The 25,383-nt window shown below is 35.4% G+C and overlaps 3 protein-coding genes across 3 annotated transcripts; 1 reads left to right on the top strand and 2 right to left on the bottom strand.

The window, feature by feature from the left end:
* Positions 1-651: 651 nt before the first annotated feature.
* Positions 652-23,531, top strand: LOC106160496 (transcription initiation factor TFIID subunit 1-like). The gene is made up of 9 exons (XM_087008473.1): positions 652-797; positions 1,250-1,381; positions 1,708-1,771; positions 10,574-10,747; positions 19,960-20,133; positions 20,493-20,672; positions 22,067-22,113; positions 23,037-23,130; positions 23,458-23,531. Exons 2-7 carry the CDS (start codon positions 1,296-1,298, stop codon positions 22,082-22,084), a joined length of 696 nt encoding a protein of 231 aa, XP_086864599.1. The 5' UTR covers positions 652-797; positions 1,250-1,295; the 3' UTR covers positions 22,085-22,113; positions 23,037-23,130; positions 23,458-23,531.
* On the bottom strand, positions 2,127-9,748 carry LOC106160636 (uncharacterized). The gene is made up of 3 exons (XM_013537295.2): positions 9,440-9,748; positions 8,329-8,904; positions 2,127-7,520 (listed from the first exon to the last, which is right to left on the bottom strand). The coding sequence occupies exon 3, from the start codon at positions 7,390-7,392 to the stop codon at positions 4,441-4,443; it is 2,952 nt and encodes a 983-aa protein (XP_013392749.2). The 5' UTR covers positions 7,393-7,520; positions 8,329-8,904; positions 9,440-9,748; the 3' UTR covers positions 2,127-4,440.
* LOC106152267 (uncharacterized) lies at positions 13,898-19,559 on the bottom strand. The gene is made up of 3 exons (XM_087008472.1): positions 19,459-19,559; positions 18,329-18,905; positions 13,898-17,899 (listed from the first exon to the last, which is right to left on the bottom strand). The coding sequence occupies exons 2-3, from the start codon at positions 18,891-18,893 to the stop codon at positions 14,475-14,477; spliced, it is 3,990 nt and encodes a 1,329-aa protein (XP_086864598.1). The 5' UTR covers positions 18,894-18,905; positions 19,459-19,559; the 3' UTR covers positions 13,898-14,474.
* Positions 23,532-25,383: the final 1,852 nt, after the last annotated feature.

Below are 25,383 nucleotides of genomic sequence, written 5' to 3' on the forward strand. Positions count from 1 at the left end.
ATAAATATGGTGAATTACAGGATGATGTCCTGGATGAGGTGTGTACCTTCTGAATAGATAGCCAATTAAAAAAGTAAATTATAAGTAGAATAAATCAATAAATTAAAAAAATAAGAAATTGGAGTAAGTCTATAGTAAACAAATAAATCTTATGTTTAATGATAATTAATTACTCCCTAACAGCTTCAGTAGGCATGACAGACATTTAAGCCGCTTAAGTTGATTGCAATTTCTGATGAGTGGAGGTATAATTGTGATGAGTGGCATTTACATGTTTGTCTGTTTTGCCATTTTTTTCCTTCTGCCTGCCTCCTTTGCACTTACGAGTGTATATCTGTGTTTTCAATGCCATTAAATTTGCTGTCTTTCTACTGTCTGCCTGTCACTATCATCTTGTAAGCTGTTGAGATGCTGAGCAAAAATGTTCATTAGCTTGGTAGTTGCATGGATACTAAATGAAAATTATCAAACACACATCAAATACTTTTATACCATTAGCTTACGGCCAACTTGGAGGGTCCTAGTCGCTATTTAATTACCACCTAGTGAGTATTAACATCTACTCACATCAGTCTGATGAAGGCCTACGTCCAGGCTGGCCATAAGCTGATGGTATAAAAGTATTTAGGCTTGTGTTTGATTATTTTCGTTTTGCTTTGATGCTGTTTTCAAGATGCTGATGGTGAGAGTGATAACAAGATTTGGTTCTCCATGCATCTTTCCCATTAAAAATGAAGAACTCATCTATGGCAACTGGGAAAAAGACGTCATAGGGGATGCTGAAGTAAATAAAATGTGTATGTTTTTTTTTCTTTCAACAAATATACAAAATATACATGTATGTACATTGTATGTGACATGATTATGCCTCAAAAAGCATGTTTTATATGAAAATAAAATGGATTAATTGGTTACTTTGTTGATTCATGACAAAGTTTAGATATATATTTTTTCTTTTATTCTAAGAATCTTCTTAACACACTCTTAATGCTTTGATAAAATGTTGCTGCAGTCCTTCGCAAGGCTACAGCAATACAGGTCAAGGTCCTTGATTCCTAGTTTTTGCACAAAATTTAATTAAAGATATTTTGCTGTAATTCTTTCTTTCACTGTATGGCTATTTACCCCTGTCTACTTTTGCTGTTATTCAAACAGTTGTGACATACTTATGTCTGTCCATTTGACAGCATGTACTGTCTTGTTCTTATTTTCTTACTGACTTTTCTTATTTCCTTTCTGACTTTTCCAGGCCATGGACCATATTCCTCAATCTTCAGTGATAACACTTGACCCCAATGATGATAATATCATCCTTGAAATCCCAGAGGACAGAGACCCTGGGGAGGAGAAGAAGTCCACCACATCCAGCAAAAAGCAGAAGGTAGTTTTATATTGCTATTGTCATAAAGATATTCATCTCCTTAATTAATATGTAGCAGTTAGCTAGTTGGTGTTTTTATACTGTGTTATAACAAGAAAGTCTTGGATTATGTTTCAGAACATAGCTGTATTCTAGAGGACTACTACTGTTGCTTTATCCATAACTGAGGTAGACCATGTTTTTGGTCAGAAAATTTAGACACAAGGGCTTTTTTTAACATTTAAGTTTGCAAAATTGTATTTCTGTGTAGGTGAATGTTTTTATGTAATGCAAAAGTAACCTGATGTGTTTATGATTCCTTTATAGAAAATAATCATAATTTTCAGGAAGTCCAAGATTCTACTTGGAAAGGCAGGACTTATCAAAGAAACTGAGGAGGAAGATGAAGATGTTTGTATTAAACAAGGAATATATTTTATAAAAAGAATAGAATGAATTTAGACATATTCAGGTTTTAATTAATCAATTAATTTGTGTATTTATTTATTGTATACTTTATTGTTTTAACATTTATAATATTGACCAAAATCTTGAATCAGTTAAGTTTACATTAAGATAAAGTTCCTGTCTGGCCAATATTATTATAAGTTTAATAAATTTTGTAGATGTAATGTTCACTTTAAACTGAGTCCAGTTGAATTATTGTTTACCCCAGGAAAATCAATTTTTGGCCAAAATGAACAGTTGTTATCCCTTCAATTCTAAGCAAAATCTTAATCTTTTGAATCAAGAAATAAAGTTGTCATACTTTTTAAAGCAACATTTATTGCACATAAAATTTACTGCCATTATAACTGACACTAAGTCATTTGCATTTGAGAAATTTTAACAGTAAAATTCTTGCAGGTAGTTGCTATACTAGTAATAAAGAAATGCCTAGGTTAAGAATAATACATGCATGTACATGGCATGGTAGTGCTTTCTGTCCTTCAGTCTCAGAATGACAGAAAGCCTTTGGGACTGGTAATAATCAGGATGAGGTTAATTCTCTTCTGATAGTAACCCAATTTGTTTCACTTTTAAGTTTCATATAAATGAAATATTAAAATGCTGGTAGTTATTCTTCCGGTCTGACAATGTTAAATATATAACTTGTCGATGATATATAAGTCTGAATGACTAATTCTAGATTTCTAAAAAAAAAATGATAATATATGTCTAGTACTATCTAATGTCTATAAATTGATATTTTTTTTTTGTTATATATTACAAGGGTAAAGTTCACTTACAAGTAATGGATATGAATAAATACACAGGCATCTAAATAGTAAACAGCAGTATGAAGACAATGCAGCATTAATATAAGTAGATATAATAATTATTAAATTGCCTTTAGTTTCTTCGGTTTCAAAAAGGCTAAATATATAATTAAGGAAACACTGAAAATATTTCCTATTGATTTGAATATACCAGTAATATGGTCATTTGATCACCCAACCAATATTTATTATTCAACCAAATAAATGTGTAAATGTACGCATGTCCAGATACAAACTCACATTAAACACTCTCCAACATATGGCACTAACAATACCACCAAATATACAAATAAAAACAAAAATACATTTCAACTCTTCAGTTGTGAAAAAAATTTCATATAGGTAATATAAATCAGGTCCGTAGCCAGTAGATTGATAGGGGAGGGGTCTTTTTCTGAAAAAGTGGCCCTTTTACCATGAAACCATTGTGTGCCTAGGTAAAATATTACCCAGAGGGGACCTTTTCCCGGCAAAAATAGCTGTTTGTTCTAACCACCTGAAATCCCCTGGCTATGGACCTGTAGATTTATTTAAAATGAAAACCTTTGTTACACCAGCACTCAATAGTTTAATTATCAGTTTATGAACTGTCAGAATTATCTCACTGATACAGTGACCTCTTGTTAATACATAGTGTTTTCAGTCTATGGTGTTTGTGTTCCCACTCTGGTTCTCACCAGCAGAAATCCAGTGTAGGCTCAGATCAATATCCTGTTGTTGTTGTTTTTTTTTTTTGCTTCAATCTCACATCCCCATGTAGGGGCATATAGTGTACACTTTCATGATGAGACCGGTTGCAGAAATGAATAGAGAATATGAACTACCATAACTATAATTATTCATGTCTTTCTGCAATTTCATATCCCCATGCAGTGACACATAGGTGTACACTCTTAATAATGATGGGGTGCATACAGAATTAAAATTAAATATCTAAAATATTATAAAGAAAATAATCTTATATTTGCCACCAAATCACATAGTTCCATGTTCTTTTATCTCAGGATATTTACACATACAGAATGCATAATGAATCCTTTAGGGGAGGGGGGGGGGGAGTGAGTTAGCCATGCACCCACCCAAAGTTTGTAGTTAGCATATGGCTATGCTTGAAGAAAGAAAAGAAGACACTATCTAGTTGTTCTTGGAGAAGTGACCACAGTATACTGGTAGATATTCTTGGAAAATTGAGAACTACAGACATTTTTTGGAGAAGTTGGGACTATATTAGAATTCTTGGAGAAATTAAGACTGTTGATAAATTTCAAAAGAAGTTTGGACTTTAGAGAAACAGAGAATTAAATTCTACAGAGATATTTTTTGAAGAAGTAAGGACTATATAAACATATTTGGGACAAAGAGAGTCGAGATGTTCAGTTACATATTTCAAGTGCACTGCAATGTAAAAGAGACTAAATGCCAAACTTCAACATACATCTTTTCAATATATTCAACATCTGTCTTGAGAGTATTTAACCCTCTTGTACAATAACTGCTTAGTAAATGTAAGCAATATGAATTAATCAATTTCCCCAAAACATCTATACTAACAGTTTAAAGTTCCATGTGTTTTGAAAGTTACATTACAGCTAGAACATGTGTCCATTTTTTTTTTAACATTCAAAGCTTGCAGTACACAGCCAGAAGTGTTATTATGAGTCGGTATATAAGGGTGTTTGCAGTCTAACAGCTATTCTCTCATTATATTCCATTTATTTTTATATGCAAGTGTTTTTATCTTCACCCATTTATTCCAGCACTTTTGTTATGTTGTTGTATCAGGTAGCCATATCAGGATGTTTAGATCCTAGATCCTCTTTCATCACTTATTTCCCTGATTTTTACAAACATATATTTCATTGCCTCTTCGGACTGCCCCATGTTAAGAAGTACAGCACAAATTAAAATAAATACTACAGCAACATCAGGATGCTTGGGGCCTAGCAGTTCTTTTTTCAGTTTGTGGCATCTTTTTAAATATGGAAGTGCTCTTTTGTAGTCACCCATGGCTTGTAGTAAATCACCAATATTGTAGTACAAATGAGCAGTATGAAGGTGTTTGGGGCCTAGCACATCTTCTATCACTTCTTTGCTTTTTTTATAACAGTCAAGTGCCTCTTTGTACTCACCCATGTCTTTTAGTAAAGTGCCAATATTGTTGTATGAGGCAGCAGTATCAGGGTGTTTGAGACCTAGGATCTCTTCCCTTACTTCTAGACATTTTCTATGATAGTCGAGTGCCTCTTTGTACTTACCCATGGCTTTTAGTACATTGCCAATATTGCTGTATGTGGTAGCAGTATCAGGGTGTTTGAGACCTAGGAGCCCTTCTTGCACTTCCAGACATTTTTTATGATAGACAAGTGCCTCTTTGTACTTACCTATGTCTTGTAGTACTCCACCAATATTGGTGTATGAGTAAGCAGTATAAGGGTGTTGGGGGCCAAGGACCTGTTCCCTTACCTCCAGGCATTTTTTGTAATAGTCGAGTGCCTCTTCGAACTTACCTATGTCTTGTAGTACGTAGCCAATATTGTTGTATGATCTAGCTGTTTCAGGGTGTTTGGGACCAAGGAACTCTTCATTCACTTTCAGACATTTTTTATGATAGTCAAGTGCCTCTTTGTACTTACCCATAACTTCCAGTACACAGCCAATATTGTTGTAGGAGTAAGCAGTATCAGGGTGTTTGGGACCTAGGAGCTCTTCTCTTACATCTAATCCTTTTCTATGATAGTCAAGTGCCTCTTTGTACATACCCATGTTTCTCAGTACATTACCAATACTGTCGTATGAGGAAGCAGTATCAGGGTGTTTGAGACCTAGGACCTCTTCATTTACCTGCAGGCACTTTTTAAAATAGTCAAGTGCCTCGTTGTATTTACCCATGTTTTGTAGGACTTCACCAATGCTTCTGTCTGTTTTAGCTGTGTCAGGGTGTTTGGGACCTAGGAACTCTTCCTCTACCTGCAGGCATTTTTTAAGATAGTCAAGTGCCTCTTCGTACTCACCCATTTCTTGTAGTATTATACCAATATTGTAGTGTGATTTAGCTGTTTCAGGATGTTTGAGACCTAGGGACTCTTTTTTTTCTTCCAGGCATTTTCTGTGATATTCAAGTGCCTCTTTGTACCTACCTATGTGACTCAGTACATTACCAATATTGTTGTATGAGGTAACAGTATCAGGGTGTTTGACACCAAGGACCTCTTCCTTTACTTCCAGGCATTTTTTATGATACCCAAGTGCTTCTTTGTACTTACCCATGTCTTGTAGTACTCCACCAATATTGTTGTATGAGGTAGCAGTTTTACGGTGTTTTAGACCTAGGACCTCTCCCGTTACCTCCAGGCATTTTTTATGATAGTCAAGTGCCTCTTTATACTTACCCATGTTTCTCAGTACACTACCAATATTGTTGTATGAGGCAGCAGTATCAGGGTGTTTGAGACCTAGGAACTCTTCCTTTACCTCCAGGCATTTTTTATAATACCCAAGTGCTTCTTTGTACTTACCCATGGCTTTTAGTACTCCACCAATATTGTTGTGCAATTTTGCTTTTTCCATTGGTTGACCTTCAAAAAACATGTTCATATCTACCTCAATTGATTGAAAAATCGAAAGAGCTTCTTGATTCAGAAATAGAAAATGGAATGTATTTGCAATCATTTGTAGGATATTGAGTTTGATTTTCTTCTGTTGTATGCCAGAAGTGCAGAGTTCCATTTTAAGCAAGGTGGCAGTCATGTGTAAATGGGGCACCAGTTTTGACATATTTTCAAAAAGTGAAGCTTTAATATTTTGCACAATGTATAGCTGGAGCACACGACATATGTAATAATCACGGTATTTCTTTCGTGTGTGAGTGATTTCATTGTTGTCAGTTTGTGCAAGAAACTCTGCATACTCCTTCACCAAAGGATGCAGATCATAGGTATTTTGGACTAAACTCAAGAGTGATTTAGCACTGAGATTGTCAAGGACAGATTCACATTCATCTTCATCCATCTCCAAAATCTCGGAGACTTCTTCTGAATTGAATGCAACAGGAAATATATGCAGTCCCCTTAACACCCTTTTCTCTGTGTCAGTCAGTGTTTCATAAGACATCTCTAAGCAGGTAAGCATACCTTGAGATGCTGGAATGTTAGGTAACTGAAGAGAGGGGAGGACCTTCATGCGGTTCATTTTCTCTAACACTTTTTGTACTGTTTTGAGCTTGATCTGGGTAGCTGCTAATTTTAATGCCAGGGGATTGTGGCCACATCTCTCTGATATTTCACCTAAAGCTTCTGTCTCACTATCTGTGGGGCTGATTGTATTTCCCCCCCAAAGGACTTCAAGTGAAGATGTTTTATCAAGGGGAGGGATGTCTATAGTAACTGTGGTTTGTGACAGAAGACTGAAGGATTCACGACTGGTGCATAAAAGAGTGATATGTTTTGATGAATTCATGACATCCTCCAGTAACTGCAGAAACTCTTGCTGGTGTGAATTCAAAACGCTGTCATTATTATCAAGGATAAGGAGAGTGTCTGTTGCTAAATTAGACATAGTTTGTGTAAATTTGTTCTGATAATCACAGTAAATATCTTTCAAAAACTGATTTGGGTGATAGTGCTGCACAAGTGATAATTTGACAGAATCAAGATTTACAACTTTTCTCATATCAATATGCAAGACATCTTTTTTGACATATTTTCTGTGATGTCCAACCTCAACAGCTATGCTTGTTTTACCTATGCCCCCCATGCCAGTCAGGAGAATGAGTTTTGTATCATTTTCAACATGCTGCAGTATTTTCTGCACCAGGTCCACTCGTCCCTTCAGCTCTGGAGTTCTACTAGGAAGGTCAGTAGAGATGAGCTGACAAGGTGCTTCTGAAATTGAAAAGTAAACATGCAAGAAAAATCTTAACTTTAATGCATAAAAATGATTATATTAGAATTATAATTTCACATTATTTAAATACTGGGGTAGAGTTTTGAAAGGTAGATTTGATGTTTTAAAATGAATGTCGGGGGAAATAAATTTTGTAGTTATTTCTAAACTCAATGTATCCTTCTTTAAAGGTACATACATGTACGAACCGAGCATCGGTGGAGCGTGGATTCCCATTAACACATGTAAACCACTTCTACTAGATTCTTAATTGACTCAAAAAAATTTGACATGCCAAGGGATAAACTGAATAGATCACTCGATCAGCCATAAAAGACCTTTAGACTGCTCCTTTCTTTAAATTTATGGTTGTAAATTTAACCTACTTCCGTAACCTATTTTCCTTGCCCATTGAGATACAGCTTAGAATGCCAGCAGAAAAATCTGTTCAAACATCATTTTCGGGTAAAATTAAACAATGCCTTTTGGTAATTCTCTTAGTTATACTACTTGAAACTATATGCTGGCATTTGGTTGGTTTCATGTGACTAAAAATTGACTTTGTATGCATCTTTAAGCTTATACCTTGTGGAATCAGCAGAGCACAATCCCAAGAGTACTACAAAGAACAGATCCTCTCGATTGCACATTTCTTCAAAGTACACTTGTGACTTTAAACTAAAAGTTTTCTTTATTTATATGCTGGTGGACAATCGGTATAATAGAGCACAGTCCCTCTTAGCCAAAAAGAGCAGTTTCTCTCACTATTTTTCATAGTACACTCGTTATCTGTTAAATATGTCATACCTGCTGCATGCAATGGATCAGTAAGCAACTTGTCATAGTCATCACTGCTGTAGATTGTGGACAGTGATAACAACAAAGCTTTCAATTCTGTAAACTGGGTCTGAAATGCAGCATCTGTTAGACTGGCCCCCCGTGGGAAAATTTGTTGCGATATTTCTTCACTCTGCCAATCTGTGCCTCCATGGACATGTCAGTTGTCGGTGGATTCTCCCAACTGCCCTTTGGGTTTAGTGTTGTGATATTTCTTAACAAGACTACTGTAAGAGTCACATCTAAGTCCTTCAATGTCACAGTTGTGGAGGGATTCCCAGAAGGGTATAGAAGCTTCATTTGGCTTGCATTCAAAACTTTCATTTTTTTCAACTGTAGCAAAGTTTGATTTGCCTTTTGGTCAGTTAGAATATCAAACAACTTGCCACCATTTGAGGGATCAAACAACCCTGGATAAGTTGTTTGTAACTGTGTACTGAGGACATCTTGAAGCACATCTTGTGATCGATGTATCAGTAGTCCCATACGCATTGTGTTTTCTATCTCATTACGTGGAGTGGCAGCAGTCGCCATTTTGTTTTAGGTCTGAAAAGAATAAATATCTCAGTGTGAAATAAGGTAAAGGTGTTGCTGGCTTTCATAAACCATCACAAGATAGTAGGAAATTTTGTTTTAATATTTAATTTAAAGGGGGAGCCCTTCGAACATTTTTTCCTGGCCTTACAAAAAGCGATGTACATGTACTAGTTCTTCGGGAAAGACACAGCATATTGGTCCTGAAATCTTTTTTTATTTCTTAAAAGCAAATTTGGCATGATTTGTCATTGGTAAAGGAATAATTAAGTTAATTTGAAATGATGAAACACGGGTCATTGTCTTAAATTTAGTTAACTAAAAATGTTGTTTTTGGTTTTAAGAATATAGTTAATACATAAAGAAGTATTCAGAAGTAAAACAAGGAAGTATAGGATGAATTAATTCAGAAGTGAAACTAGGAAGTACAGGATGTACTAAGTTGGATCAGTATATAAATGTGATTATGCTGTATAGAAATGATTTGAGTATACACTAGCTAATATCTGGTGATAAAATTGTAAACAAATGGCTGTCTTAAACTCACCTGAGAATGGATAAAGAAATTCCTTGCTGGGAGCGAATGAGAACTACGCCTTTGTCACCTGATGTAAGGTTGTCATGTGACATACGGGTATTCAAGGTCCAAAAGAATAACTTTTTTATGTAAGTGAAAGATTTAGCCACCAAAGTATGCAAAATCTGACTTTGAATCGGTAGCAAAGTCAATTTCTAATCACTGCCTTTCCTTCCTTGGAAAATGTTCAATTCCGTATCGGCATTAAACCACTTGACACAGAAATGCCGTCTTGTTGTTATCAGTAATGGCGCAGTTTTGTGGAGATTGGTTATTTACGTATCACCGGCCAAGTAGGTTACCTTAGGTCATGGTGTTCTTATCATTAATTTGACTGCAATTTGTTACAGTACTAAGTAGGTTAGCATTGTTGATTTGCTGCCTATAATATGGTTACTTCTTTTGGAGATTTTTTGCTACATTAAAGGGGAAAAAGAAATGCTGCGCTTCTGTGATTATATTATTGTTGTTGTTTTGGGTTTTGTTCTATAGTGCTATGAAAGACAAACACTCTGTTGTTAAAGGGATAATAACTCTTCATATGAGATCTATATTTCACAATAAAAACATTGTGAATAACTCATAGAAATATAATATATTCTGTTTTACCTCAAAAACGGCAGTTATAGCTATTATTCTGATATCTGAGCTTGTCTTTAGATGACGTAACCTCCATTGATGGCTATACTCTGTTAAAATCTCTTAAGAGAATTTAACAAAAAACAAACTTTTTAGAAAAAAACCAGGGACTAACTTTGAATGTAAAAATGGATTCATTAACCATTGGTAAGTATGAGAAAATTGTTGTTCACTGCAGGAAAATTCATTTTTTGGCCGAAACGAAGAGTTATTATCACTTTAAACAAGGACAATTTTTTACTTGAAATAATTTATCATTTCTCTGAACATGGTAGGCCTGCGCATAGTTAAATCACTAGAAAAAGATAACATTTCACAATTCTCTTTCAGTCTTCCACACAGCCCCTTTTTTTTAAACAATTTGCACTTGCACTATGGATATACAATTATCCTAAATTCATCTTTTTCAGATATAACAGAAGAAAAATACTGGAGTTCATCCTTAAAAATCACTTGTCTTTTTAGCATTCCACTCCAGCATGTGAACTCCAGCAGCCATTTTTCCCATCACACATGGGCAGCATGAAACTGTGGAGTTTTCATCGTCCTCCCCTCAAAAAGTATTCCCATGGACCCATGTCTCAGCAAAGACCACAGGTCATACTGCCTCTACTGAAAACTATAAGAAGGAAGGCAAAGGTGAGTTCTGGTTGATGGTTTTAGAAGTAAAACCACACAGATATGTACTCATGTTATTGTTGCTTGGTTTTGATCCTTTTTTTAAGTCAAAAAGTGTGTGATATTAATCTACCAGTACTGGTAGAATGGTAAAAACCAACCTTGACTCTACCACAAAATAACAGGCCAGTGTCCAAATTGTCTTTTTTTTCAAAGTTTGTCAAGTGTGTCTTCTGTCAATTTTTTTTTTTTTTTATCAGTAATGGTAACAATCCTTGTTCTGACATGTTACTAGTCTTTCTCAACCTGTCATTTAAGACGTCAAATAAATTAATATATTTTTTTAGTAAAACTTTCCCAATGCTGGCTTTATTTCTTTTATAATTTTGATGTTGACATAAAATAAATTCAGTTAAGTTTACATTAAGATAAAGTTCCTGTCTGGCTAATATTATTATGGGTTAAATAAACTTTGTAGATATAATGTTCACTTTTTAAAAATTTAAAAATTGAGCCCAGTTCCTATGATGATGCATTTTGGCTGCTGGTTAATTTGATACTGGTCAGACTGTTGTATATTATAACAAAGTGCATATTAAGCTATATCTTTTCACGCTTGTATATTTATGTATAAATGCAGTAGTATCTCTGCATATTCCAATTACCTACTTCTGTTTGGCACTGCTGGAACAGGAGCAGGGCACATTTCTTGTTACTGTATATACAGCTGTTTGACTTAGAACTTACAGGAATTACTCAATGTTATAAGATCTTGGGAGTGATTTGTGTATTCATGATATTTTTTCTGATGTTTTCAGAAGAAAATTTTGATCTTGATGCTGAATTTACGTGGCAGTCTGTGGCTCTAGACAGGGATTAAAAAGATTATAAATTGCACTGTATTTCAGCAGTTACAATTCCAACTATAAATATAAGAAAAATAGTATATGCACATCAGCTTAGTTTGAAGCAAAATCTTTATCTTTTGAATCAAGAAAAAAGTTGGTATACTTTTCAAAGCAACATTTATTACATAAATTTCACCTCCATTAAAAGTGACACTTAACCATTTGCATTTGAGAAAGTGTTACATTAGAAATCTTAATTGTAGGTAAGTGGTATGCATGTTGTACATAAGTAATGCTCAGATTAAGAATAAGATGTTCATGGCATGGTAAAACTGTCAGTCCTTCAGTCTCAGACTGATAGTAGGCCTTCAGGACTGGTAAGAATGAGGTTCAAGTAAATTCTCTTGACTGAGAATAAATATTCTTTTAATTTGTTATAAACCATATTTATTTCGCTTTTAAGTTTAATATAATTGAAATGTTAAAAACCGATGCTTATTCATTTGGTCTGACAGTGTCCATAATTTTATAAGTTCATAACTAATGTGATTGTCAATACTAAATTTCTAAGAATAACATAATGACTATTGGTAGTAAATATAGTAATTTCCAACTTCTAAATATGAAATGATTACAGTACATATGTTGAGTAAATAAAATATATGTATATGAATTTATATACATTCATTTTTTTAAAAATGAAAGAATACCCATCATAATTTTTGAAAACAAAGCAATGGCAATAACTATCCCCAAATAGATAAACTTAATATTTGTAATCTGCATTTGATTTCCATCCACAGTATATGGAGCATTCCAATTTAATGGACATACTAGTAAGCTTTGTGTACTGATGCACACCAGTGTCGTTTCACTTTATTTATTATTACTTAATAAACAGGTTATGTTCTCTTACATGTCGCAGATATGAATAAATACACAGATATCTCAATAATAAACAACAGTATGAAAACTATGCAACATTAATTGCATAGTAGATAATAATTATTAATACCATTAGTTGCTTCAGTTTCAGCAAGGCTAAATATATAATTAAGGAAACACTGAAAAATATTTCCTAATGATTTGAATATACCATTAATATAGACATTTGATCACCCAACTGATATTTATTATTTAACCAAATAAATGTGTAAATATATGCATGTGCAGATACAAACTCACATTTAACACTCTCCAACATGAAGTTCTAACAATAAAGTTTACCATCAAATATACAAACAAAAATACATTTCAACTCTTCAGTTATGAAAGAAAATCCTGGCACAAAGTGTGGTTCTTTTGACACCCTCCCCTCTCCCCCTGAGCTCCCTCGGCTTCATTAAAACATAAAAACCTTTGTTAAACCACCACTCAATAGTTAAATTATCAGTTAATGAACTACCAGAATTATCCCACTGATAAAGTGACCTCTTATTAATACATAGTGTTTTCAGTCTATGGTGTTTGTGTTTCCACTCTGGTTCTCAACAGTAGAAGTCCAGTGTGGGCTCAGATCAATATCCTGTTGTTTTTATTCTGCAGTCTCACATGTAGGGGCATATAGTGTACACTTTTAAGATGGGACTGGTTGCAGAAGTAAACAGTGAATTATAACTATCATAACTATGATTATTCAAGTTTTCTGCTATTTTATATCCACACACAGTGACACTTAGGTGTAAACTCTTACTAATTATACAGAAATAAAATCATTTTAATATTATAAAGACAAAAATCTTATATTAAGCACCACATTCACATAGTTATATGTTCCATATTTACACACACAAAATGATTAATAAGTCAGCAAAAATGTTCATTAGTTTACTGGTTGGATCATACATAAAAATTATCGGACACAAGCTGAAATATTTTCTTCACCGTTAGTTTAACCAGTGAGTGTAACATCTACTCACATCAGTCTGATGAAGGCCTTTGACCAGGTTGGCAGTAAGCTAAAGGTACGGAAAATATTTCGGCCTGTGTCTGATCATTTTTAAGTATGATTAATAAGTCCTTTGGGGGGGGGGGGGATATGAGTTAGCCATGCACCCACTCAATTATGTAGTTATTATGGCTGTGCTCAAACAAAGAATAAAATACACTAACTAGTTGTTCTCCACAGTATACATATCCTTGAGATTTTCGGGAGGAATTCTCGTAGAAGTTAAGACTACAGATAAATTTCAAAAGAGGTTAAGAATATATAGAAACATAGAGAATTAAGGACTACAGAGATATTTTCTGAAGAAGTAAGGACTATATATATATATATATATATATATATATATATATATATATACATATATATATATATATATATATGGGAGAAGTTATATCTATGGATATATTCTTGTAGAAGATAAATATGGATTAATAGATGAAGACTGCCAAAAGGCAGAACAAATTTTGGCATAAGTATATAAGCTTAGCACCTAGCTATGCTTTATTTCATGGGCACAATTGGGGTGAAGAAAGTTAAGATGTGCAGTTACATATTTGAAGTGTACTGCATGTAAAGAGACTAAATGCCGGCATTTTCAACATATTCAACATACATCTGTCTTGAAAGTTCAACCCCCTTGTAGAATAATAAATTTTTCCCATTGTGTTGAGTAACACTTTAAATTACAGTTTCATGTGTTTTGAAGAGTTACATTACAGAACGTGTCCATTTTTTAAGCATTCAAAGCTTGCAATACACATCCAACATTATTATTATGAGTCAGTAAAAAAGGGTGTTTGCAGTCTTACACCTATTCCCTAATTTTCTTCCATTTATTTGTATATGCAAGCTTTTTTTTATTCACCCATTTATTCCAGTACTTCCCTGGTATTGTTGTATCAGGTAGCCCTTTAAGAATGTTTAGATGCTAGACTCTCTTTCCTCACTCATTTCACTGATGTTTTTTAACATATTCTACTGCCTCTTTGAACTGACCCATTTTTTCAAGTAAAGTAACAATTAATTTACATACCATATCAGTATTAGGGTGTTTGGGACCTAGGATCTCTTTTCTCAGTTTGTGGCATCTTTTTAAATATGGTAGTGCTCTTTTGTAGTCACCCATGATTTGTAATAAGTAACCAATATTGCCATACAATTGGGCAGTTTTAGTGTGTTTGGGGCCTAGCACCTCTTCCATCACTTCTTTGCTTTTTTTATAATAGTCAAGTGCCTCTTTGAACTTCCCCATGTCTTTTAGTGTCATACCAATATTGTTGTATGAGGTAGCAGTATCAGGGTGTTTGGGACCTAGCAGCTCCTTTTTCAATTTGAGGCATCTTTTTAAATATGGAAGTGCTCTTTTGTAGTCACCCATGGCTTTAAGTACATTACCAATATTGCCATATACTTGGGCAGTAGTAGGGTGTTTGGGGCCTAGCACATCTTCCATCACTTCTTTGCTTTTTTTGAAATAGTCAAGTGCCTCTTTGTACTCACCCATGTCACTCAATACATTACCAACATTGTTGTACGAAACAGCAGTATCAGGGTGTTTGGCACCTTGTAGCTCTTCTCTCACTTCTAGGCATATTTTGAAATTGTCAAGTGACTCTTTGTACTTTCCCATGGCTTGAAGTGAATAACCAATATTGTTATATACAGGAATAGTGTTTAGGTGTTTGGGGCCTAGTTCAAGTTCCATCACTTCTTTGCTTTTTTTAAAATAGTCAAGTGATTCTTTGTACTTACCCATGCCTTGCAATACATTACCAACATTGTTGTATGTGGTAGCAGTATCGGGGTGTTTGGGACCTAGCAGCTCTTCTTTCACTTCCAGGCATTTTTTGAAATTGTCAAGTGACTCTTGGTACTTACCCATGGCATTAAGCATATAGCCAATGTTATTGTATGACACGGCAGTATGAGGGTGTTTCGTACCAAGAAGCTCTTCTCTTATTTCCAGACATTTTTTATGATAGTCAAGGGCCTCTTTGAACTTACCCATGGTTTTCAGTGTACAAGCAATATTGTCGTATGAGGTAGCAGTATCAGGGTGTTTGGAACCAAGAAGCTCTTCTCTTACTTCCAGACATGTTTTATGATAGTCAAGGGCCTCTTTGTACTCACCCATGTCTGTCAGCATACAAGCAATATTGTTGTATGAGGTAGCAGTATCAGGGTGTTTGGAACCATCAAGTTCTTCTCTTACTTTCAGACATTTTTTTTGGTAGTCAAGGGCCTCTTTGTACTTACCCATGGTTTGCAATGCATCACCAATACTGTTGTATGAGGAAGCAGTATCAGGGTGTTTGGGACCTAGAAGCTCTTCCCTTACTTCCAGACATTTTTTTTGATAGTCAAGGGCCTCTTTGTACTTACCCATGGTTTGCAATGCATCACCAATACTGTTGTATGAGGAAGCAGTATCAGGGTGTTTGGGACCAAGAAGCTCTTCCCTTACTTTCAGACATTTTTTTTGATAGTCAAGTGCCTCTTCGTATTTACCCATGGCTTTTAATGCACAACCAATATGGCCGTATGTGGTAGCAGTTTCAGGGTGTTGGGGACCAAGAAGCGCTTCTCTTACTTCCAGACATTTTTTATGGTAGTCGAGTGCCTCTTTGTACTTCCCCATGCTTTGTTGTACTCTACCAATATTGTTGTATGAGGTAGCTGTGTCAGAGTGATTTATACCTAAGAGCTCTTCCCTTATTTCCAGACATTTTTTATAATAATCATGTGCCTCTTTGTACTTTCCCTTGTCTAAAAGTAAAGCACCAATATTGTTGTATGAGTTAGCAGTATCAGGGTGTTTGGGACCTAGGAGCTCTTCCCTTACTTTCAGAGATTTTTTATGATAGTCAAGGGCCTCTTTATACTTTCCCATGGTTTGCAGTACAACACCTATATTGTTGTATGAGGTAGCAGTATAAGGGTGTTTGGGACCTAGAAGCTCTTCCCTCACTTCCAGGCATTTTTTGTAATATTCAATTGCCTCTTTGTACCTACCCATGGCATGCAGTACACAGCCAATATTGTTTTGCAATTCTGCTTTTTCAGTTGGTTGACCTTCAAATTTTGTGTGCATTTCTACCTCGACTGACTGAAAAATCGAAAGAGCTTCTTCATTCAGAAATAGAAAATGGAACGTATTTGCAATCTCTTGTAGGATATTGATTTTGATTTTTTTCTGTTGTATGTTAGAAGTGCAGAGTTCCATTTTAAGCAATGTGGCAGTCATGTGTAAATGGGGCACCAGTTTTGACATATTTTCAAAAAGTGAAGCTTCAACTGTATCCACAATGTATAGCTGGAGCATAAGCCTTATGTAATAATCACAGTATTTCTTTCGTGTGTGAGAGATTTCATTGCTGTCAGTTTGTGCAAGAAACTCTGCATACTCCTTCACCAAAGGATGCAGATCATAGGTATTTTGGACCAAACTCAAGAGTGATTTAGCACTAAGATTGTCAAGGACAGATTCACATTCATCCTCATCCATCTCCAAAATCTCTGAGACTTCTTTTGAATGGAATGCAACAGGAAATATATGCAGTCCCCTAAACACCTTTTTCTCTGTGTCATTCAGTGTTTCGTAAGACATCTCTAAGCAGGTAAGCATACCTTGTGATGCAGGAATGTTAGGTAACTGAAGAGAGGGGAGGACCTTTATGCGTTTCATTTTCTCAAACACTTTTTGTACTGTTTTGAGCTTGATCTGGGTAGCTGCTAATTTTAGTGCAAGGGGATTGTGGCCACATTTCTCTGATATTTCACCTAAAGCTTCTGTCTCAGTATCTGTGGGGCTGATCGTATTTTCCCCCCAAAGGACTTCACTTGAAGATGTTTTACCAAGAGGAGGGATGTCTATAGTAACTGTGGTTTGTGACGGAAGACTGAAGGATTCACGACTGGTGCATAAAAGAGTGATATGTTTTGATGAATTCATGACTTCCTCTAGTAACTGCAGAAACTCTTGCTGGTGTGAATTCAAAACACTGTCATTATTATCAAGGATAAGGAGAGTGTCTGTTGCTAAATTAGACATAGTTTGTGTAAATTTGTTCTGATAATCACTGTAAATATCTTTCAAAAACTGATTTGGGTGATACTGCTGCACAAGTGATAATTTAACAGAATCAAGATTTACAACTTTTCTCATATCAATATGCAAGACATCTTTTCTGACATATTTTCTTTGATGTCCAACCTCAACAGCTATGCTTGTTTTACCTATGCCCCCCATGCCAGTCAGGAGAATGAGTTTTGTGTCATTTTCAACATGCTGCAGTATTTTCTGCACCAGGTCCACTCGTCCCTTCAGCTCTGGAGTTCTACTTGGAAGGTTAGTAGAGATGAGCTCACAAGGTGCTTCTGAAATTAAAAATAAACATGCAAGAAAGATCTTAACCTTCATGCAAAAAAAAAAAAAAAGATTATATTGAAATTTTAATTTTACATAATTTAAGTATTGGGGTAGAGGTCTGAAAGGTAGATTTCATATTTTAAAACGGACGTCTGGGGAAATGAATTTTGTACTTATTTCTCAACTTAAATATCCTTCTTTAAGTTCATACCTTGGGGAACAAATCAGCAGAGCACAATCCCAAGTGTACTGTGAAGAATAGTTCCTCTCATTGTGCACATTTCTTCAAAGTACACTGATGACTTTAAACTAAAAGTTGTCTTTATTTATATGCTGTGGACAGTCAGTATAATAGAGCACAGTCCCTCTTAGCCAAAAAGAGCAGTTTCTCTCACTATTCTTCATAGTATACTCGTTATCTGTTAAACATTTCATACCTGCTGCATGCAATGGATCAGTAAGCAACTTGTCATAGTCATCACTGCTGTAGATTGTGGACAATGATAACAACAAAGCTTTCAATTCTGTAAACTGGGTCTGAAATGCAGCATCTGTGAGACTGGCGCCCCCATGGGAAAATTTGTTACGGTATTTCTTCACTCTGCCAATCTGGGCTTCCATGGACGTGTCACTTGTTGGTGGATTCTCCCAACTGCCCTTTGGATTTAGTGTTGTGATATTTCTTAACAAGACTACTGTAAGAGTCACATCTAAGTCCTTCAGTGTAACAGTTGTGGAGGGATTCCCAGAAGGGTATAGCAGCTTCATTTGACTTGCATTCAAAACTTTCATTTTTTTCAACTGTAACAAAGTTTGATTTGCCTTTTGGTCAGTTAAAATATCAAACAACTTGCCACCATTTGATGGATCAAACAACCCTGGATAAGTTGTTAGTAACTGTGTACTGAGGACATCTTGAAGCACATCTTGTGACCGATGTATCATTAGCCCCATACGCATTGTGTTTTCTATCTCATTCCGTGGAATGGCAGCAGTCGCCATTTTGTCTTAGTTCTGGAAAAATATAATGTCTCAGTGTGAAACAAGGAGGCACTGGTGAAGGTGTTGCTGGCTTTTGTAAACCACCACAAGTAAGTGGGAAATTTTGCTTGAACACTTAATTAAAAGAATGAGCCCTTTGTACATTTACCTGTCTTTAGAAAAGTCATACTAGTTCCTTGGGAAAGACATGGCATATTTTATTCAGGTGGTCCTGAAATCCTTTTCTTTTTAAAGAAATTAAAATTTCTTAAAAGCAAATTTGGTACGAATTGTCATTGGTAAAGGCATAATTAAGTTAATTTAAAACGATGAAACATGAGTCATTGTCTTTCATTACTACAAAATGCTGAGAAAATTTTGGTTTTAAGAATATTATGAATAGATAAAGAAGTATTCAGAAGTGAAACAAGGAAGTACAGGATGAATCCAGAATTGAAACTTGCAATTATAGGATGTACCAGGTTGGATCAGTATATAAATGTGATTACTGTATAGAAATGATCTGAGTGCACACTAGCTAATATCTGGTTATAAAATTTTTAATAAATTGCTGTCTTAAACTCACCTTGAAATGGATAAAGAAAAATATTGTTGGGGCGAATGAGAACTACGCCTCTGTCACCTGATGTAAGGTTGTCATGTGACATATGGGTATTCACGGTTAAAAAGAATTACTTTTTATCTAAATAAAAGATTAGCCACCAAAGAATGCAAAATCTGACTTTGAATTGGTAGATAAAGTCAACTTCTAATTAAACTTTCCTTCCTTGGAAAATGTTCAATATTGTATCGTCATCAATTTAAACTATTTGACATAGAAATGTCACCTTGTTGTTATCAGTAATGACGCAGTTTTGTGGAGATTGGTTATTTATCACAGGCCAAGGAGGATACGTTAGGTCATGCTGTTGTTATCATTAATTTGACTGCAATTTATGTTACAGTACTAACTAGGTCAGCAGTGCTGATTTGTTATCTATGGGTACTTGTTTTGGAAATTTTTTGCTACACTTAAGGGGGAAAAAGAATCCTGGGGATCAACTTAAAAAATCACTTGTCTTTTTAGCATTCCACTCCGGCTTGTGAACTCCGGCAGCCATTTTTCCCAACACACATGTGCAGCATGAAACTGTGTAATTTTCATCGTCCTCCCCTCAAGAAATATTCCCATGGACCTTTGTCTCAGCACAAACCACAGGCCGTACTGCCTCTACTGAAAACTATAAGAAGGAAGGCAAAGGTGAGTTTTGGTTGATGGTTTTAGAAGTTAAATCACACAGATACGTACTCATCCTATTGTTGCTCTGTTTTGATTTTTTTTAATTCAAAATGTGTGATATAAGTCTACCAGCACTGTTAGAATTGTAAGTACAATTTCATTAAGCTGATACATAAGTTACAAAAAGGTACAAAATAAACCTTCCATCTTTGTGTCTGTGGATGTCTATGTCAGTTTGCATTGTTTGTATTAGACATAAGTTAAACCTGCTAACAAAGCTTAAGTAAAGGTAAAAATGATTTAAGTAGGTTTTTAAAGAGTGTCCAGTTAAATTAAGTAATGATAATCTTTGACTTCCAATTTATAAATGTTACTTTCAGATGAGAGAACATGAGCGACTGGCCTTTGAAGGAGGCGAGATGTTTCTCCTGAGAACCCCGCAAGATCTCACAGGGATGGATGGAGAGCTGATTTTGGCCGAGTACTCTGAGGAATTCCCACCTAGCCTCATGCAAGTTGATATGGCAACCAAGATAAGGAATTACTACATGTACAAAAGGGTATCTTTCTTTTGTAATGTTTGTTAGTGTTTTCCCAACTGTTAAGATCCTTTTCACTAAAACATCACATTTAGGTGATGTTAGTTTCATCTTGGAATATACTTTGAAGACGAGTGGTTTCTAAAACATAAATAAATAAACTGAAAATATAGCACTTCAAGTTAGGTTTTTAATAAAATATACTGGAATCCCGAAACATCACCCCCATCTCTATGTGAAACTCTTGGACATATGTAACTAGCCTAACTGTCACTCCTTTACTGATATGACTCGGGTCCTAGGAAAAATTGAAAAATAAAATTAAATAATAGATTAATGAATAAAATGGAGTAAACGGAAAAATCAGCAAAATGCAAAAGGTCAGGGGGGAGGCAACCAAGGACCTATTAATATTGAAAAGTATATTAATCGGGTCGTCCATCGGTCCTAAAATGTAATTACGCTTTTACCCTCTATTTCTAAATTCTCCACAAGTTCCCATCTGCTGTTAAGGATGATCCGTATAGGCGACTCTTGTACATATTACGTTTACATATTATTTTACATATCAGGCTATAATTTAAGTAACCTGTCTCTCAAAAAGGAGTGCCCACTTAAGTGTACTAGTACCTCTCGAGGTGGAGAGGCCCTCGGGCGAGGACGGGATAGATCCATCAATCCCGCGTCTTATGATGCGTCTTTTTTATTGAGTTATATAAGTCTGTGGTAATTCTGTAGTTGGACAACGTCTCAGAGAGCCTATGAATATGAACAAGTTTAATGCTGGATACAATTGGATGCAATTGTTATAATTGTTATATTAAAGGTAATTAGTGATAAGTTACAACGATAAGGGACTGTCCGACTTCCATATCTCTTTAAGATCATAGATAACACGTCTGAGGGGCATATGTCATGTAAGTCACACTGGTTTGTATTTCAATGGTGACGCAGAGAAAGCATGGCACGACTTAAACAACTCCATCGTATATTTGTTGTCGGATCAATATTTGCAGTCACGTTATATCTTGTACACGTAACAGTCCAAAACAATATACATGTATTTTACCGTGATTCTCTCCAACGTGGGACACAGAAAGGTGAGTTTGTATTGAAGTTTACTGCTTTGTGGTGATGACCGATCGAGAAGATGTGGAAGATTTCTAAATCATAATGAAAACATTTCAGCTTTTCTAAAAGGCACATATATTTTTAGGCGTATGCGTAACGAGCGTTACTGAGCAAACAGCATCATTTATGACCTGTTCATTTTTTGTTTTTAGTGAAAAGGGTGCATTGATATAAATGTGACGTATTTTGAGTCAGAAAATTGCTTTCATAGTGAGATAATGCATTACAATGGTTTTAGAAAGAACAAAATCAATATAACGTAACTCTCATTTTGTTTATTTTAGACGAATACTCAGATCTGAAAAGAGATTCACAGATTGAAAAGAAACAGGTAATATTTCTATGAAATCTGCGCTTACAGTGTAGGTGACATTCCAAAATTTGCCTTAGCGTAATGAGGCTGTTTTATTTCTTGCTCTTCTCTGCACGTAAAAGATTTCCTAAAAAGATTTAGTATCGTTCCTGTGGTGTTTGGTACTTAAATCGGAGTCCCAAGGCATGGCGTTTGAAATACAGTAAATGGACGTTTTGGATGTACTGTTTAATGGATAATGGTCATTTTTCCATGTATCGCCAACTTGTTTTATTAGATCTTAGTTTATATATATAATAAGGGGGGTGGAGAGGAGTTACGACTCAGTCCTCCTTTATCAGTCTACATCAGTCATAAGCAGAAGATGAAGGGGTAATTAGGCAGTGGGAATCAAACCCTTCTCACCGTCTCTATTACTTTTTTTGATTTTGAAAGGATACCTGCCTCCCAACACACACACACGCACACACGCACATACACGCACACACACACACACACACGAAACCTGTTTCCTGCGCTCTGTGCTCTTGAGTAGACCTACACTCTAGGTGAAGTGACGTGTCAATGATGGGGATAATAATAATAATAATAATGATTAAACAATAAAAACTCAGTAATGGGAATGAATTTCCTTTGCATGATTCGGGGTGTATAGTGGCTTACAGCTATTTGGATGGCTGTAAGCCAGTGATATTATCAAGCGGCGCCTACAGAAAAGACGCGGGAGTTTGTATGACAGCCTACGGTTAACAGGCCTAATGCATACTGACACACACCTTGAAAACGGGTAGTGTGGTCTGATGTACCGGTGAATTCAGGATCATTCGTTGCCGAGTCTGGTAGTTGGGTAGGCCTGGTCAAGGTGTCAGTTTCAACATCTGTTAAATAAAAATTAAAACGTATTTGAACCTAACCCCCCTTAACAAAATTATTTTTTCCAGACAAGCGTGGACCAGAGTCATTCTGTTTTTTCTCGATGGGATGCCATGGAACTCAGGGATGTGTCTGTTTTTGGGAAACACAGGCAGAAGAAAGGTCTAGAATGCTGCACTATCTATCTATCTATCTATCTATCTAACCAGATTTCCTAAACTGTACATATCTTATTTTTTAATGAACATTTTTCAATATATAACTGCTTTCAGATGCAATCAAACTGTTTTCTCCTTGCACCAAGTTTAACAATTTGAGAAAAAAAGACAAACTTTTGAAGAACAGAAAAAATGTTTAATTCTCTATGTTATCTCTGTATACATACATTTTACGGTACATACATTTTACGGTACTGTCCTGTGTTATCATTCAACTTTAAACTATCTAATATTAACAGTTGGTTAATATTTCTCAATTGAAATGTTTCAGGTTTTCTTACCATTGGTATTCCGTCTGTCAAACGAGCAAAGGGGACCGTGTATCTGTTGCAGACGATTTCTTACATAATAAACATGACGTCACCAAGTGAGAGGGTGAAAATTGTTTTATTGGTGTACCTGGCAAATTTTGATACACAATACAATGAAAATGTCTTGAAAAGTATCAGCGCAAAATTTGATGATTTCATCAAGAGTGGATTTATTCTAGTGATGCAAGTTCCAGAAAAAAATTACCCTCCGTTAGAAAATTTGAAGAGGAATTATAATGATTCTCCGGAGGAAGTAAAATGGCGATCGAAACAGAATGTTGATTATGCTTTTATGTTTCTGTACGGAAGAAATATATCAGAGTACTATATTCAGATTGAAGACGATGTGATTCCAGCCCGTGGATTCACCAAAGACGTACGTGCTTTTATCATAGAAAATAGCAAAAAGCCATGGATATGTTTAGAATTTTCCATTCTTGGATTTATTGGGAAACTGTTCAAATCCAAAGACTTGGAAAAATTTGCAAGGTACTTGATTTTATTTTACGACGAGCAACCTTGTGATTGGCTTATCAATCATTTCCTAACTTCGATGACTCAGAAAAAGCGCATCTTCCAGCATGCGGCATCCAGGGGGACTGGTCTTCCTCGGAAGAAAAGTCCAGGAAAGGACCTAATATGTCGCGGGACATTTACTTCAAAGATAAACAAGGAAAAACCACTCAAGGGGCGCCAAAAGGAAAGTCGTGACTTGCAATTACACTTCTGTAGCTTAATACAAGGAGCAAAAACGTTCTTCCAAAATATTTTTAAGTAAGCTTTTTTTTTTTTTTTTTTTTTTACTTTTCAAGATAAGAAGGATAGAGGTATTTCGTGGTACGAGTACGGGCACTATATTAACTTTTTTCAAGTATGCATATCATTCACTCTACTTATTTTGCGTACTGTCATATTGACATATCTTGATATAGATCGTCAGAGCGTTAAACAATCAACTTAAAATCAAAGAGATCTTAAATAGTAAAACAATTACTTGGAGACAAAAAAAGTTTGTTCCCTGACAGAACTGACGCGGACGGAAGAGCACAGAACTAACTGGTTATTTCATGGGTCAGTAAAATAATAAGAATCCCAGTTAGCATTCCCAGGAAGATTTGTGTCTTCCTCGATAGTACCTCGTAGTTCTTCGGTCCTTTCGCTATATGGGCTACATCTCCTATACATAAACCCAAATCTGCATTTATAGTGAGAGTCAATAGCATTTTGATGATAACTAAAATATGTAAACATATATTGCACTTGCATGTCGAAAATTGTATGCAAGATATGGTCGCTGCACAATGTTTTCAATACAATAAAAATTCTGTGTAGTTGTAGCTCACATTTTTTTGTGTTTGTAATATAAAGTACGTTTTGCTTGAGATTCCGCACCCTTGCTAGTTCGACACCTATAACAAACAGAAACCGCATTGATACAAGTGACCATACCCTCCTACATCATAAAATCATCACTTCTTTGATCTCTTGGATACGAATTTTTGCTAACGTTGGACTTTGACAATATTTGATAGTTAACATCAAATTCATACACCAGTGTTAATGAGCTAAGTTAAATGTTGGAGCCTTTTCTTTTGTTTCACATTTGTGAGAATGGGCGAAAATTTGTTTTCCAGGCGGTCGCAAGCTCTGTGTAACAGGAGCGTCAGCAGCATTAGATCTATTGTTTTTTCATAATTTTGATATGCTTTTTCGTCAAAAACTTTCTGACCCCAAGAGCTTAAACCGACAATTTTAGTCACTGAAATAATGAAACAAAAATGTCAAATATGGTGAAGAAAAAATACTGAAATACGATGTAGGCCTAAAGCCCTAACAAGTACGCGAAGCGCGAAACAGCAATCAGTTCAAAACTTGAAATTAACTGC

This window comes from Lingula anatina, chromosome 3, assembly GCF_051362555.1.
Source record: "Lingula anatina isolate TDL-2025a chromosome 3, LinAna3.0, whole genome shotgun sequence".
NCBI lineage: Eukaryota > Metazoa > Brachiopoda > Lingulata > Lingulida > Lingulidae > Lingula > Lingula anatina.